The following is a 16,840-nucleotide window of genomic DNA, read 5'->3' on the forward strand; positions in this document are numbered from 1 at the left end:
TACCCAGGCAACTCCCCTGGCTAGCACTGCTGGAGCAGCATTAGCACTAGCTTTTTCACTGTGATCTGCACCTTTACCATGTAGATTTTTGAACAATTATCAAAATGTATAATCAATAAGAGGTTATTTAATTTACCATATACTGAATAATGGGTCCATTTTATCTACTTTCTACAAGTATCTATTTTTTTATATGAGCCATTATGCAACAGAGTACAATGTGTTTTTAAAAAATATTCTAAACTGATCAGAGGGACCCTCAAAATAGGCAAAATTTTTTTTTTTTTTTGTCCACTGTGAAAAGGGGTTAAAGAATCATTGCACACTTTCTGTCCTATACAATCCTATAAACTTAATTTTACTTCTCAGATATCACTGTGTTTACCTGCTATGTAATATATATATATATATATATATATATATATATATATATATATATATATATATATATATATATATATATATATATATTTTTTTTTTTTTTTTTTATAACTAAAATGGCTGATCTGGACACTGATTGAATGAATGAATTGTAGTTAATAAACTTTAATCCAGTCTGTAAAAGTATTATAAATGTTTATAATAAATAATCTAAAGATTGTAAATCATAGACACGTGCATAAATGATGAAGCTTTATTTAAAAGTATAAAATGGACACTGCATACTATATACAGGAATAATTTACCTCCATATTTTCAGCCAGAGTGGAAAATAGAGAATCATTTTATTTGTACATGAGGGTAGTTCATTGAAAAAAAAGAAGAAAATAGTAAATAAACGTAAATAAAATAATTTAGAAATTGAAAATAAAACAAAAAAAAACAAAAAACTCAAAATAAATATCAAAGTTCAAATGTAATACATACAAACAGATTAATGATGCAAATCATGATAGTTTGATTAATCTAAGCCTAGGTTTGCTGCCTTTCTTGTCTGTATTTACAATCACTATTGAATATAGAGCAGTTTAGATTTACGCCTCAAACTTACCAGAACTAAACTTTTGTCTGCGCTTGCCCATTAAAAAACAAACGAATCTCATCACTAACTCCTCCTCATCCTCGTTCCTACAGTACGAATAAACAATGCCAAGCTCTAGCTCCTTATAGACACTACTGTAACTACAGTTAATATAACTAAGATTCTTCCACCATTCGACCAGTTAAACCAGTTCACTCAACCTTAACATCCACAATTTACAATTAACACGTTTAAATCATTTGGAGCAGCAAATCTCATCCAGACTCTTCTCTCGGTTTATTATAGGCAAGTGTGTTCAAGAGCATTGGGTAAAATTCCTATGTGCGTTCATGGTAAATAGCTTTAAGGACTGTCTGAGCGCTTATAATATATAATATATACTTTCAATAGATCAAAATAGATATATATTTATATTTATATAGTCATGTGTAAAATATAGAGAATAATTTAACCTGTTCAGCCCAGAAGGCCGCATACAGCATACACAGAATACAACAACCAAAAAGTACCCACTTAGTCAAGATGCTATGCTCACTGGGTTTGGACGGTGTGTTTGGACAGAAATGGGAAATGGAAAGGGACCAGGAGACAATACTATTGTCCTACAGACAATAAGGATGTCCTCTTTTGTTTTTTTTGTTTTTTTGTGTGTGCAGGGACATGATAAGAGGGGATTCACAGGTGGCGCTAATATCCTCGGTGTGTGATACAGAAAGTAGTAGCCTAAAGACTGTGAAAGCTGTGTTCAGACTGCAGGTAAATCAAATCAGATTTGTTTCTGAAAATAGTCTAAAATTTGGATTCAATCTAGATTTAACCAAAAAAAAAAATGGATTTATGGAGCTATGAGTGGCTTAATAGAAAAAGACACACACATTTTTATAGCCCAAAAATTGCTTGTTGTTCGAATTCTGGATCATGCTGCCTTAGCATCAGCAGCCAGAGTCAGAGAGAGAGAGAGAGAGAGAGAGAGGGCACAATTGGTGCGCTCTCCACTCATCACTACTAGTGTGGTTTTGGTCAGTAAAGGCATCTGGTAAAGGCATCTGGTCCACAAAAAATATATAAAAAATAACAGCTTTCATGTGTTTTTATCCTGTCCAGATTATTTAAAAATAATTAAAAATAAATCTGAATAAAATTAAGCATATAAAATTGATGTTGCTGCTGTCCAATGAAAAACAGGTATCTCATGTTTTGTTATTATTTAGTTTTTAGCATTAATTAAACCATGTAGCTGCTCAGTATACTGTGTAAATAGTTCTGGAATAATAAAAATAATATTAATTTTGAAAAACATCAACCTTCTCTGTTTCTTTTTGGAGATGCATGTTTTTCATTGGGCAGCGATGGTATGGACTTGGACTGGCAGTCTGAACATAGCCTATTCAGATTGCATAGGGCTGTAATACAGTATAATATGTATGATTATATAAAATATAAAAAATAAAGAAGCCTATCAGTTTTTGGCAGGTGCTAAGATTTGTATAAAAACACTGGGCCTCAATTCGCCGCTATAGTTTTAAGAATGTTCCTAAATTTGTTCTTGAGAAATAATAAAATAATAAAAAAGTTTCTCAGCTCTTATTTATCTGCTCCAAAAATGATGGATCCCTTTGTAAACTGAACAAATCCCAAATAAGAAAACGTATTTGTTAAGTGTCAGAATCTTTGTTAAAAACTGCATAAATGGGGGTTAAGTAGGGATGCATGGCTGAAATCGAACTAAATTAAACATTTAGCCCAATAATGAATAGGTTTTCATTCATTTTACCACTTTTTTTCACCACTGTCACCAATAAAACTAGCCTAAATGTTAGCAGTCTTCCTTTTTAAGGAAAAGGCAATTATAAAATTACAATAAAATAAAATGTAGTCTACGGAATTCTTAACCTTTTTAATATCCTTTTTATATTTTTAATATGTCTTTTTAACAGACATACCGACATTGGGCCTCATTTATTAAGTATCTCATGATAAAAGTACTGATCAAAGATCACCTCTTATTAGCTATCTAGTAGAATTCAGACTTTAATTTTTCCAAAAATCAACAGTGTGCCTTATAATAAATCCTATAAATCCTTATGTATGAATTTTACCAGTCAGGTACAGCGTTATAAAGAAGTTTTAGTGAAGTTTCTCCAGGCTGGAGCAGTATTAGCATTAGCCGCTAACCGTGCTAAGCTGCTAATGCTAATGCTGCTGCACCCAGCCTTAGTGTAAATCTGGAAATCTAAGCTTACTGTAAATAAACAGAAGGGCTTTACTTGCTCAAATAAACAGTCTTCAGGAATTAAAATCTGTGTAGATTAACATCCAGCTCTCAATTGACTTTAAAAGAAAATGTTTTTTCTTGTAAGAATCACAGTTTTGTTTACTTAGCTTAGCTTTACTTTAGTTAACTGAATTAGAATTACAAGGAAAACTAGTGTAGCATAATAAGATTTATAATCTGTTGCGTCTTAAAATAGACCAGAAAATTGATAGTGTTTCTTATAATGTAAAAAAAAAAATATGGTACTCCTGGATCAGCGTTCTTACTCAGAGAAGTTTGATAAATATGTGCCAATGTTCAGTACAAGTTGTTTAGCCTATCCAGTCGAATGGCAGGCTTTTCTGGTGATTATCTACATTTAGTTTAAATTAAAACTTTAACTGCACTAAGCTTCTAATGCTAATGCTGCTGCACCTGAATCTGGAAATCAAATTTTACTGTAAATAAATGGTAGGGCTTTACTCGCTCAAATAAACAGTTTTCAGGAGAGAAATCTGTGTAGATTAACATCCAGCGCTCGTTTGACTTTAAAAGAAAATGTTTTTTTTATAAGCGTTACAGTTTTGCTTACTTAGCTAAGCTCTAATTTGATTAAGCCCCCCCCCCCCCCAACCCAGAGGTGAGACCTGCTGAATTAGAAGGAAAACATGGCAACACCTCTGTTCCTTACTATAGTGTGTAAAATAAGGTAATCCTGGATCAGCATTCTTACGCCGAGAATTTGATAAATATGGGCCAATGTAATATTTAGCCTAGCAAAAAAAAATGGCATAATTATTTGGTGATTATCTACATTTAGATTAAAATAAAAAAACAATTCTATAAAATAGCTGGTGAATGAGGCTCAGTGCTTTTTAGTCAAAGTAAGAAAAGGCAACAGCTTGGATTCAACAGCATTTGTTCACAGCATTTTGAAAGATCACCACTAGATGTCAGAATAAAGCACAAAAGAGCTGTTTTTGTCAGTTTTCTTAAAATATCTGAAGCAAACGGAAACAATGAAATTAAAGCCGAATCCCTAATGAGGAACTGAAAGTATGTGGGGAAGTTGTGGGGAAGCAATGAATGGCTTCCTCTTAACAGGAAGTGAGAAATGTGGGCACAAGGCTGGGAGTTTTGGGGTTTTTCAGAATGCCTCTGAAATTTATTAAAAAAAAAAAGCACACTGAGGTTACGACATATGGCAAACAGAGCATCTGTGACATTTGCAGTCAGTTGTGAGGATTTTTTTTTCCTCACCCACACACACACACACACACACACACACACACACACACACACACACACACACACACATACTGTCTAAAATCCATTGAAATATAGTCAGTTTATAACCAATAACCAATCACGACCAAGCCAGACGTACAACCCTGTGAATACTGATATATTACACATATGCTTTTACAATCCATACGACAATATTACCACAATATTAGCAACATTAGCATCTGTGTGAGCCAACAAAAATAGCACTGGTTCACCATGAACACTGCTAACCAGCGGAGCTGACAAACTGACTGACTGACGGACTGACTGATTAATTGATGAATTAATCAAATAAGCAAAATGGCGAATCATCTCAATCAGACTCTGATAGCTGATTACATAGTTGAAAAAGAAATCTTTGAGTAAAACTGAGCTGAAACAGACTCATCACAAGGTCACTACTCCCAAGATATGTACGTCATGCCCTAAAACCGTGTAAAACACAGAGATAAAGTCGCACACAAACAATAGAAAACTACAAACGGACACGTAAGAAGGACATGTATAAAACAACGTGAAAGGATATACAAAAAATTAAAATTAAAATAAAACAAAAGTATGCTAAAAGCACAGCAGTAGCCCACCGAGCCCAGGCTAGGCTAGGCTAGGCTAGCAGCGAGCTACACAGCAGCACAGTCGTCCCCCAGCGCTCTACACTACCGAGTACTGGAGGAGAAGGAACAGTCATAGCCACTTGGGTAAAAGACAATCCTGACCACAAGTATTACATTTCTACAAAAGCTACGTTTAAACAGCAGGTAAAACCTAGAATTTGTGGAGGAAACCAGCAAGTAATAAGGGTTTAAGGTGGTAAGTAAAAGTGGTAGGATAATGAATTAAATGAGAAAAGGCACATCATTTGACAATAGTTCAGCATTTCCTTTAAGAAATGTCTGGACATGGCTGCAGCTTCAAGAGTATAAATATGAATATGTTCAGCTTAAAATATAATTTAAATTAGATTATTAGTAGTTGATTATAGTAAAATGGCAAACAATGTGTCAGTTTTACAGTGAGCTGAAAAGGCATTCTCAGTGATGAGCCCAGCTGTCAGTCACTGAAGCTCCTGCGATAATTGAGAAGATGAAACTGAAACTTCATGTGAAGCTCTGCTCAAAGGATTTGGTGTAAAAAAAATTAAAAATTAAAAAAATGATTTAGATCTTTTATTATCAGATTTAGGTCACTTTACCTGCTGTTTGAACATAACATAAAACCCTGTTTACACCTGGTCACTTCATGTGTATTGTCTTAAAACAAGCCAAATTATGAGGATTTCTATTCAAGCATTACATAAAAAGCTTTCATGTTTGATAAGGAACATTACTAAAAAGCATAATTGTAATTGTAACGGAAGTATATAAAAATATTGTCAAAATATAATGAATAAAATCATAAAATTGGCATAAAATTTTCCTGAACTTCATTTTAAAATCAGTATTTTCCTGAATACAAATCAAACAGTTTATGTTCTACAAACTTTTAGTTTCGTAATGTTTTTGTCTAGTTTTTTAGGCATGCAGATTATTAAGTGGAGTAGAGAGAAAGTGAACAGGCAGCTTCTCCAAGTTTCCTGTAGGAGATTTAAAAGAAAGCCCTCAAAATTACAGTATGTAAATAAAGTTATTTTACTGCAGACAAAAAGGGTTTTGTATCACCTACACCTGCAGCCTGTATACAGGACAAGACAGTTTAAGGGGTTAAAGAAGATCATTTAAAACGGATACAAATCTGATCACTCAAACCACTTCTAACAGTGTAAACGCATCCGTCTCTCCAAGATGCAGTGCACACTGAAACTCCTTAAAGTAAAGGTTTGCTGTGCAATGAGCAAATTTACATAATTCATCACTTTTCAGTCTGACTAACTGGAGACGCATTTGATTACAATGTGTAAATGCATTTGGCTTCAGTCTTATCAAATCCAGATTCTTATCACATGATGTGAACAGGTGTAAACAGAGTCTAAAACTAATAATAGTCACAAAACAAAAGCTTTTAAATCAGCTTATTTTTTGGACGTTCTTTGTCGGTTTAGAAGTTTAGGACTGAACATTGGATTTGGTAAAAAAAAAATTAAATGTAAAAAAAATCAGATTTAGGCCTCTTCACCTGCTGTGTGAACATAACGTAACATAAGACCCTGTTCACATCTGGTCACTTCATGTGTCTTGTCTTAAGATGATCATTTAAATCGAATACAAATCTTTTCAGTCTGATTGAATAGAGACGCATTTAACTACAAGTTGTAAATGCATGCGGCTTCAGTCTTATCAGATCCAGATACAATTCACATGATGTGAACAGGTGTAAACGGAGTCTAAAACTAATACAAATGTTTTAAATCAGCTTTTTTTTTTTTTTTGGACGTGATTAAAAGAAACGCCTCAGCTCAAGTCAAGTCAGGACGGTCAGGATTGTCTTCACCCAAGAGTCTGCGTCGAAATTTCAAAGTATTTATTGGTGATTATAAACATTTAATCGGGGGGTTCCCAACACCGGCAGTGCCAGCTCTCGTGACGTAGCAGTAGGAATGCTTTCTAAACGGACGGAATTCTCAGAAATTGTGAAACTGTTGTCGGATGGTGTTTTCTCATTCGTGAGGCCGTAGCTTAGGTTCTGTAATATACAGGTAATAATGGACTTGCATTACTTTGCCAAGGCAGCTTCCATAATCTCTATATCCAATATGGATTACCTACCATTCATTATGGCGCTGGTGAGGAAAAACTGGGAAAGGCGTATCTTTTATTCAAGATATCTGAACTCAATGTACCCTTGAACTCTTGCTATCGGTGGATAACACTGGATGAAGGGTTAGTCTTATTGGGAGCTGCGTTTGTTCCATAGCCTGGGCTGCAGTCCTCAGTATGACTTACAGGGGTTGGACAATGAGACTCAAAGACCTGTTGTCATTTTAGTGTGGGAGGTTTCATGGGTTAATTGCACATTGCACCAGTAAGAGCAGAGTGTGAAGGTTCAATTAGCAGGGTAAGAGCACAGTTCTGCTCAAAATATTGCAATGCACACAACATTATTTGTCCTATGTCTTTATTTATCTCAACAAGTGCTTCTGTAGTATTGAACTGTTGTTAATAAACAGCTATTTAAAAGTAAGTGCTATTCAAAAAAGTTCCTGTTGAAATTGCTGAGCAAAGGCCGTCGCACGCCGGATGCACCGTGCCATGAAGCACGCCAAAGTGCGAACACCATTATGTCTAACCATTCGATTATATTAAAGGTAGTATTTTTGTAAAGTAATCAAACAACATGTTATGGTGAAAGGCTGTGAAGACTTTTCATGAACACGTGAACAAGTTAGGAGTTAAGTCCTTTACTTTATATAAAGTACGTATTTTTCGGACTATAAAGTGCATTTAAAGCCACTCCGCTGAAGTAGCTAGAGCGTTATAAGGGTGAGTTTTCAGTGAAGTTTCTCCAGCACTAGGGCTGGGAGCAGCAGCATTAGCATTAGCCACTAACCACAGCACTAGCTCTGTCACTCACCTCTTTCGCTGTTTAGAGGTGAGCATATTGGACTGTAGTCTGCATCAAATATCACTCAAAGTATCCTGTCTATTCATTTACTTGTGCTAACCACAGCTAGCTAAGCGCTTGCTATCCGCGGCTAGCACTCACCCTTGGACAAAATATTGGAAATCTAAGCTTACTGTAAATAAAAGGAAGCGCTTGACTCACCCAAATAAACAGTTTTTTTTAGGAGAGAAATCTGTGTAGATTAACTGTAGATAAACCAGCGCTCGTTTGAGTTTAAAAGTAAAAAAATACAGTTTTGTTCACTTAGACGCTTCCCCATTAGAAGGGAAACATGGCGACACCCTTGCTCACTTCTATGTAGGCATCCTTGCTAGTGTCGCTTAACGCGCCTTATAATTCAGTGGACCTTATAGTCCAAAAATTCGGTACTTCAAATATTTAGCAAATGATAATATTCGTTTAGAATTGGCAAAAAAGTACTTGCAGGGTTTGGTCAAATAAGTTAAAAGACTGAATAATTAATTATTCAAAACAGTACTTTGCAACTTTTATGTTTTGGTATGTCTTTGTCCAACACAAATATGGTAAACATGGATGAATGGTTGTCTTATCTTGTCTTTTCTTGCCCCACTTCCATTAAAATCAATGGATGTGAATTTTACTGCTGCACAGTGCACCCGTAATGCGACGGCCTTAAAAAAAGCTACTAGGCTTTGTTGACTCAGTTGTGTAAACTGGGTAAAGTAAAGGACGTGTCCTTTAAGGTGGCTAGAAGGCATCTAAAACTCCCCTGCTGCTGTAGTTTCTACTCTTCACCAGTTCATGAACAGTTTCTTATGTCCCTTAAGTATTAAAGAAGGAGATTACGGGACCTAATCTCAGTGCTGAAACCGTGTTTCGTCTCTGTACGAGGCTGCCGGTATATAAAAGTTCAAATGAAAAGCTAGCTGATAGAGTTTGTGCTTATTAAGCTGTTGCAGACAGAGCAACAGAAGACGTAGAAAAAACATACGCATAATATAATATAACAAGAATATAGAATAGTCAATGATCTATAATGATAATATATATATATCTATATCTATATAAAGTTACTCTCTGATGTAAAACGTTAAGATACCACAGGCATCAGAGCTATCACAGACTGCCATGGCAGGTTCAATCAAGTACTTATAATAATCCCACTTTCAGCAAGTCTCGTCTCTGCTAAGTCTCAGTCTGGGCGGAGCGAGAACGAAGATGCCAGCATGCCCTGCCGGTGCCGGAGGTGTTTAGAGCACAGTGCACGGACGACGTAGAAAGGTGTGTGCTTTCGTGTTTGTGTGTGTGTGTGTGTTTTTTTGTGTGTTTGTGTCTTAGGGCATTTTCACACTAGCCATTTTTTTTTTTTATCTTTGGTCCTCCTGAAACCGGTGGTCTGTCGGTTCAATTCAAGAGGACTCTCAAACTCAGGTTTGATAGCTATCCGCTCCCTGTGCAGAGTGTAGGGTTGCGGGATTGGTTCTTTTTGTAATGTGACTGCTGCTGACTGTGTCTGATTCATCATGTTACTCCCCGTTCTATCAGTATATCCTAATAAAGCCACACTTTGATTGGACTAGAGGGTACTGCAATAAGCTTAGCATGGTGATAAATGCTTGTCTTGCTTTGGTCTGCATGGACACAAATCTTCTCTTATCAGAATGGTGCAATTGGTTTGCTGCATGTTTGGAAGCTGTCTGCTCCCTTTGCAGAGTGTAGGGTTGCGTGATTGGTTCATTTTTTAAATGTGGCTGCTGCTGACTATGTCTGACTGTGTCTGACTTATCATGTTACTTCTTTTTCCATCAGTATATCCTAATAAAGCCACACTGTGATTGGATTAGAGCAAGGGTACTGTAATAAGCTCGGCTTTGTGGAGCTTTGTGAATGCGGGTACAGACAGCATGGTGATAAAATGGTGTGTAAATGCTCGTGAAAATCGCTCTGGCCTGCATGGATACAAATCTTCTCTTATTAGAATGGTGCAATTGGTTCGATGCTGGTGTGGAATCTATCTGCTCCCTGTGCAGAGTGTAGGGTTGCATAATTGTTTTTTTTTTTTTGTAATGTGACCATGCTCCTGCATGGTGAAATGCAAGGCATCTAGTGTGAAAATACCCTTTTTTTTATGTGTGTGTGTGTGTTAAGGTGTGTATGTGTGAACGAGAGACATAGAAACAAAGAGAGGGAGAGAGAGAGAGAGAACGAGAGAGGGAGAGAGAGAAATAGTGAGAAGATTCAACACAGTCTACAGTCACAAAGAGTCAGCCTCCCTCCTCCCACCCCACCCCCTCGAGTCCGATCTCTGAGGTCCTCCTCAGTCGTGGGTCTGGCGGACGCCTCTACGACGCGGCGGAGAACGGCGGGGATGCCGGGCTGTGGTTGTTGGACTTGACTATGGTGATGACGCTGGTGGCGGCGGCGGCCACCTTGCCGGGCGAGAGCGGCCCACGGGCCACAGTCCGGGCGAAGCACTGCAGGGCCTCGTATTTGGCGCGCAGGGCGTCCAGCTCCAGCCGCATGCTGGCGTTCTCTCTCGCCAGCTTGTCTACCTCATGCTGCAGCTCCGTCTTCTGCCTCTCCAGCTCCTCCTTCTGCGTGACGCGCTTGATGCGGCAGCTGGCGGCGTAGCCCCGGTTCTTCAGCGTGCGCCGCCGCTGCTTCAGCCGCACCATGTCCTCCTTGGTGAGGCCGCGCAGGTGCTGGTTCAGCTCCCGCACCGACATGGCCACCAGCTCATCGTCGCTGAGCGCTGGCGCATTCTCACCCGCCTCCTTCTTTACCTGCAGACGGAGAGGCAGAGAGTGTGGGTACGAACTGCATGTGGGGACTATATAATATATCAATATGTATGTGTATAGCTTTGGGAAAAAAAAAAACCCTTAAAAATTATGAGTTTCTTTGATCTTACCAAATTTTAACCTGGAATTTAATCTAGAGGAAGATGGAAGATCACAAGCCATCAAACCAAACTGAACTGCTTGACTTTTTGCACCAGGAGTAAAGGCATAAAGTTATCCAAAAGCAGTGTGTAAGACTGGTGGAGGAGAACATGATGCCAAGATGCAAGAAAACTGTGATTAAAAACCAACCAGGGTTATTCCACCAAATATTGATTTCTGAACTCTTAAAACTTTATGAATATGAACTTGTTTGTTTCCTTTGCATTATTTGAGGTCTGAAAGCTCTGCATCTTTTTTGTTATTTTTAGCAATTTCTCATTTTCTGCAAATAAATGCTCTAAATGACAGAGAAACTGATTCAGAAACTGAAGTGTTCTCTTATTTTTTTCCCAGAGCTGTATATTGATATATTGAAGTATTGCAATATTATTTTTTTGCAGTATTGTACCGATTCTTACAAATACAAATTCTTACATACTCAATTTGTCTCTCTCTCTCACACTATTGCTGTCTGTGTCACACTCTCTCTACCCTGAGATATTATAATACAGTAAAAAAGATTCAGACTGCCTGACCTAAACAACACTACACTATTATTACTGTGCCCCTCTTAAAAATACAGGGAACTAGCACGATTAATGATTGAGTGACTGACACAACCAATATAAATATAAGTAAATTTTGCCAATTTAATATGATATTTCTTAAAACAACTGTTAACAGTTGTTGAATAAATACTGCATATTGTGTAAGAATAATTATTGTTTTTTTTGTATGTATAAAAAAGGTATCGAAAAAAGTACTGTTTAGGTATCGGTATCTAATTCAAAGTATTAAACCCATTCCGATATAAAAAAAATGTAAACAATACCCAGGCGTAGACCCAATATATTGCAAACTGTAAACATGGATCAAATTTGGGGAAAACTGTAATTTTATTTAAAAAAAAAAATAGAGCAGTGCTATCTATCAACACTGTGTTTTTGAGAAGCGTAATCGTAAATCGTAATATTGCGATACTTCATTCTATGGCTATTTTCTAACACCCCTAGCTGCGTGTGGAGGCAGGTTCTCAGACAGGGCTTAAGCTTGGCTTTAGAGCTTAAATAGTATTATTGCGTGAGTGTTTATGTTTTTGCTTTTTTTAGGAAAATCCTTTTTATGCTTAAGCTTAATCTGGGCCTGGGAAAGTGTGGAACGGCACTGAAAGAGCACTGGGAACAAAACGCTTACCTTTAAAGCTTTGCTCGGTTTGAAATGAGTCGTCATACCCTGCATACAGGCAGCTGGTCAGAAACTCTTAAGAAATGCCTGCAGAGAGAAAACGAGGGAGAATGAGGAGAGACAGGAGGACACAACGCAAACATGCAAACATGCTGATTCATTTACTTATGGTTACTTCTGGTGTTAATTTCTGTATTTTTTTTAATATTGCAACTAGATGTGAGAATCACAGGGCATCTCACAATATGCTGCTCATAATAACAATATTTTCACTTTAATACTGGTATTCTGCAATACTCGATATCAATATAACATACTTCACCGCACGTTTATCCTATTCATTTGATTAGCTTCACAACATGATATACAGGGGTTGGACAATGAAACCGAAACACCTGGTTTTAGACCACAATAATTTATTGTGGCGACGGACAGTTCTGTTTTTTTTTTTCATACAATCCGGGTTAGCACCCGAACATCCCTTTCAGACAGCTTCCTCTTACAGCATCCACAGTTAATCCTGTTGGATGTGGTTGGTCCTTCTTGGTGGTATGCTGACATTACCCTGGATACCGTGGCTCTTGACACATCACAAAGACTTGCTGTCTTGGTCACAGATGCTCCAGCAAGACGTGCACCAACAATTTGTCCTCTTTTGAACTCTGGTATGTCACACATAATGTTGTGTGCATTGCAATATTTAGAGCAGAACTGTGCTCTTACCCTGCTAATTGAACCTTCACAGTCTGCTCTTACTGGTGCAATGTGCAATTAATGAAGATTGGCCACTAAGCTGCTCCAATTTAGCCATGAAACCTCCCACACTAAAATGACAGGTGTTTCAATTTCATTGTCCAACCGCTGTAATGCAGCAGGAACTTTAGCAAGACAAACTGAGGCGTGACTCTTAAGGAGTTTAGAGCTCCTATGTTTAAAAAAAAAAATCATATTTGACGCTTTGATATGATATAAAGATATGATACGATCAAAATGATACAATATATATTGTAATATTGATATACCTAATTGCAATACGCATGTCAAGAAAAATATACATATATACAGTACCAGACAAAAGTTTGCACACACCATAAATTCAGCATTTTACGGAAATTATAATGTGTTGAATACTAAAGTCATCCAAACTATAAAAGAAAAACTATGTGGAATTATTTAGGAAACATATTATTGCATATTATGCCAATAACTGCTCAACTTTACTCAAGTAAAGAAAAAAAATATTAAAAAAAATTAAGGTCAGTCAATCCAAAACTGAAACATTTCAAGTGCAGTCACAAAGACCATCAAAAACGTTATGATGATGAAACTGGCCCTCATCAGGACCATTCCAGGAGAGCAAGAATAAGCACAGAATAAGTTCATCAGAGTTACCGGCCTCAGAAACTGCAAGTTAACAGTTACCATACAAATATTTATTTTTTATGAGTAATATTTAAAAGACCATCATCAAGATTTAGTGCGGCATCATGCTCTTAATTACCATTAGGAATAAAGGTTAGTAGGTAAAACGTGATGTTGGTTTAAGATCACACACCTGGATTTATTAGTGGTTACATCATACAGTTTGGATAGTGAACGGAGTGATGATACTGTACCACAGTGCTACTACTACAGTAGCAGTCAAAAGTTTGGACACACCTTCTCGTTCAATGTTTTTATTTTTGTATTTTTCTTCTTACATTGTAAATGAATACTGAAGTGATCCAGACTATGAAGGAACACATAAGGAATCATGTAGTAACTTAAAAAAAAAAACAAGAGCTGTTAACTTGCGGCAACTTATTCTGTACCACAGTGGGCACTCTTGCTATTCCGTTCCTGGAGCGGTCCTGATGAGTGCCAGTTTCATCATTGTTATGTCATTTTTTTGTCTTTACATATTTGAGTAGTTCTTGCTTCTCGTAATATATGGATTAGAACATTACTCAAATAGAGATATTCACTGTATTTTACCAACTCTACCTCTTCACTACTTTACATCTGATGCTCTCAAACCTTAATAAAGAGACAAGAAATTCAAGTAATTAACTCTTGAGGAGTTCAGCACAGCTTTTAACTTAAAGCCTGGATTCAAGTTGACTCTACCTCATAAAGCTGACTGAGAAAACTTTTTCTTCATAGTTTGGATTACTTTTTTAGTGTTAATCTACAATGCAACACTGAATTTAATGTCAAAAGTTTTGCTTGGTACTGTATAAATCAAATAATGCACAATGCCACATACTGTACATGAATTAAACCTGGATTAAACACAACTGTCTCATTAAGGCCACAGTAACAGAGATCAATGTAATCCAGTGTTTTAGATGAAAGAAACAGTCCTAAATAAAGTAAAGTAAAATCAGCCCACACTTCTTCACACATTCCACCAGAGGTCCCCACTACTCCACAAATAACCGAGCTCCCGAGCTCCCCAGACAAGGGCAGCCCTGTTTACTTGCTGAGGGAAGCGTTCCCACAATGTAGTTCACTAGACCATTGCGAGGACAATAATAGAAGCAGGTCAGCCTCAACACAGGGCTTTGTCTGATCTCTGCGCTCAAGCTCCCCGCGCCAGCTTATTTTTACTCAGGCTAGCTTTAAAAATGCCTTTCTAAACCGAGGACCTCGTGCTCCCCACTGCCAAAACAAGAGAAAAGGTGACGAGCAAACAAAACAAACAAAAAAAAAAAACACAGCCTGTGTTTCAGAGGAGATCTCACCCAGCATCAGAATGTGCTGGGAAGCAGGAGGGCTGGCACACTGCTGCCCTGGAGACGCCCTGGGTGATGGGTGTGGGAGTGCTTGCTGGTCACATGAGCAGGCCAATGGTAAACAAGCTTCATTCATAAGGCCCAGCACACACACACACACACACACACACACACACACACACACACACACACGGTGGGCGACCTCCTCAATAACCCCAGTATACGACTCCCCGATGAGGGGAAATATGCGGGGGATACTCACGCAATGCCAGAGTTTACGCAAACAGTTCAGCAGAAATGCCACCGATTATTTTTAGGACCCAGTTTGAGTTTGTGAGAGTCGGAATGATGCATATCTCATTCATGTAGATCAGGGGTATTTAATTACAATTCACTACGGCCCACTACGGTGATTTAGTGCTATATCCTGTATTCTTAAGAAGCCTAGTAGTGCTGTCATTATGTCAGTGTTTTATGTCATCAACAAATTACAAATACTGTTCAGTATAATTCAACAATATGTATTGTTTTAAATATACATGTCACAATAATCACATTATCGACTTATCATACAATAAATGGAAACACCCTCAATAATTTAACTTATCGAGTCTATTAATGTGAATCTGTATGTCAACTTCTATTCAAAATGCTTTATTTATTCTATTTGATTTTATTTATATTAGATTTAGGCCTGCCTGTCATGATAATTATATTAAAATGACAAATCGTACAGTATATAAAGAAACGTTCGCTGAACAGAATATCAGCTTTGTTTAAAAACAGCAGTTTAATATTATTTAATATTATTACTGTTATGCTTTGCCTGTGTGAGCTCCTCTGTGCTCCTGAATCTGCACAGATCTGATTGGCAGAGGAGAGCGTTTGGTGATCTTACAGCACACGTGATTGGTCTGTTTGTGAGTTTACTGCGCCGCATTAAAGCATGTTTACCGTAAAGACAAGAAAAGTTCTGCCGCTTTAAATAAACACTGTCAGAATTAAATCATTCTCAGTAGTTTATCGGTTTGGGTCCGGACCCGGACTGCAGTCTTCTGCATCGCCTAAACCTGCAGACCAACTGCAGCATTAACACCAGATCATTTATTTACTTAAATCCAGGTAGAGACTTCTTTTTTTGGCCAGGCAGTGTATTATTTTAACTTTTAAGCAATATCAGTCAGTCTAGGAAAAGTTACTCAGCATTCACAATGGCAGAGCAATAGGCGTCCATTCTGATTTTGGACATAGCAAATAGGTCGATTTCTGATCTTTATGTTTTAAATGATACATTCTTGAACAAATACAGATACTATTTTACAAAAACGTAAGCTTGGAAGAAAGTAGCGGATGGCTCAATAGGTAGCTTGCTAGCATGCTAACCGGCCACGCCAGTACAACTCCCACTTTCAACAATGCAAACAGCCTGCAACACACCCACAACAGACAAACCTGGGGCGACACAAGCGACGTATCCCCTGCCAGTGTGAATGCAGGGTTACAAGAACATATCAAAGCATTTTCAGGTTGCCATTCCCTCAGTTCCCCAGTTCCTAAGATATAAAATACCAAGAAACATTTCAGAGAGCTGCTCATAGGATTGCCAGAAAGTCAAATCCCCTGCTTGACCCAAAAAGACCTTGGGGAAGATTTAGCAGACTCGGTATACTGCTAAAGTATCAATATTCATTTCTAACACCAAAAACATAGCATTAAAATATCCTCAAAAGTATTGGATTGAGCTACATCATTTCAGTGCTTAAAGGTTCATGTTTATCTGCTCCAGACGGTCTTATTCTATTGGCAATCTATTTGTGTGGATGCATCTGCACATCTGTCTGAGCAATGGAAGCAGCAACTTAAGGAAGCTGAATAAAGCAGTCCTTTTAGGGAGTTTCCACAAACATTTGGCCATATAGAGTTTTTTGAATTTGTATTTATTAGGTTTTTATTGGAC

At 37.5% G+C, this 16,840-nt stretch overlaps 1 protein-coding gene across 1 annotated transcript in view; it reads right to left on the bottom strand.

Moving 5' to 3' along the window:
* Positions 1-4,525: 4,525 nt before the first annotated feature.
* mafk (v-maf avian musculoaponeurotic fibrosarcoma oncogene homolog K) overlaps positions 4,526-16,840 on the bottom strand; it is a 34,210-nt gene continuing 21,895 nt past the window's right edge. Inside the window, exons 2-3 of the mRNA XM_022683372.2 lie at positions 12,179-12,256; positions 4,526-10,825 (exon numbers count right to left, since the gene is read on the bottom strand). Coding sequence (XP_022539093.2) covers positions 10,385-10,825; positions 12,179-12,223 — 486 coding nt within the window. The 5' untranslated portion in view covers positions 12,224-12,256 and the 3' untranslated portion in view covers positions 4,526-10,384. The remainder of the gene's footprint in view (positions 10,826-12,178; positions 12,257-16,840) is intronic.

The sequence above is a fragment of the Astyanax mexicanus genome, chromosome 3 (genome assembly GCF_023375975.1).
Source record: "Astyanax mexicanus isolate ESR-SI-001 chromosome 3, AstMex3_surface, whole genome shotgun sequence".
NCBI classification, from domain to species: Eukaryota; Metazoa; Chordata; class Actinopteri; order Characiformes; family Acestrorhamphidae; genus Astyanax; species Astyanax mexicanus.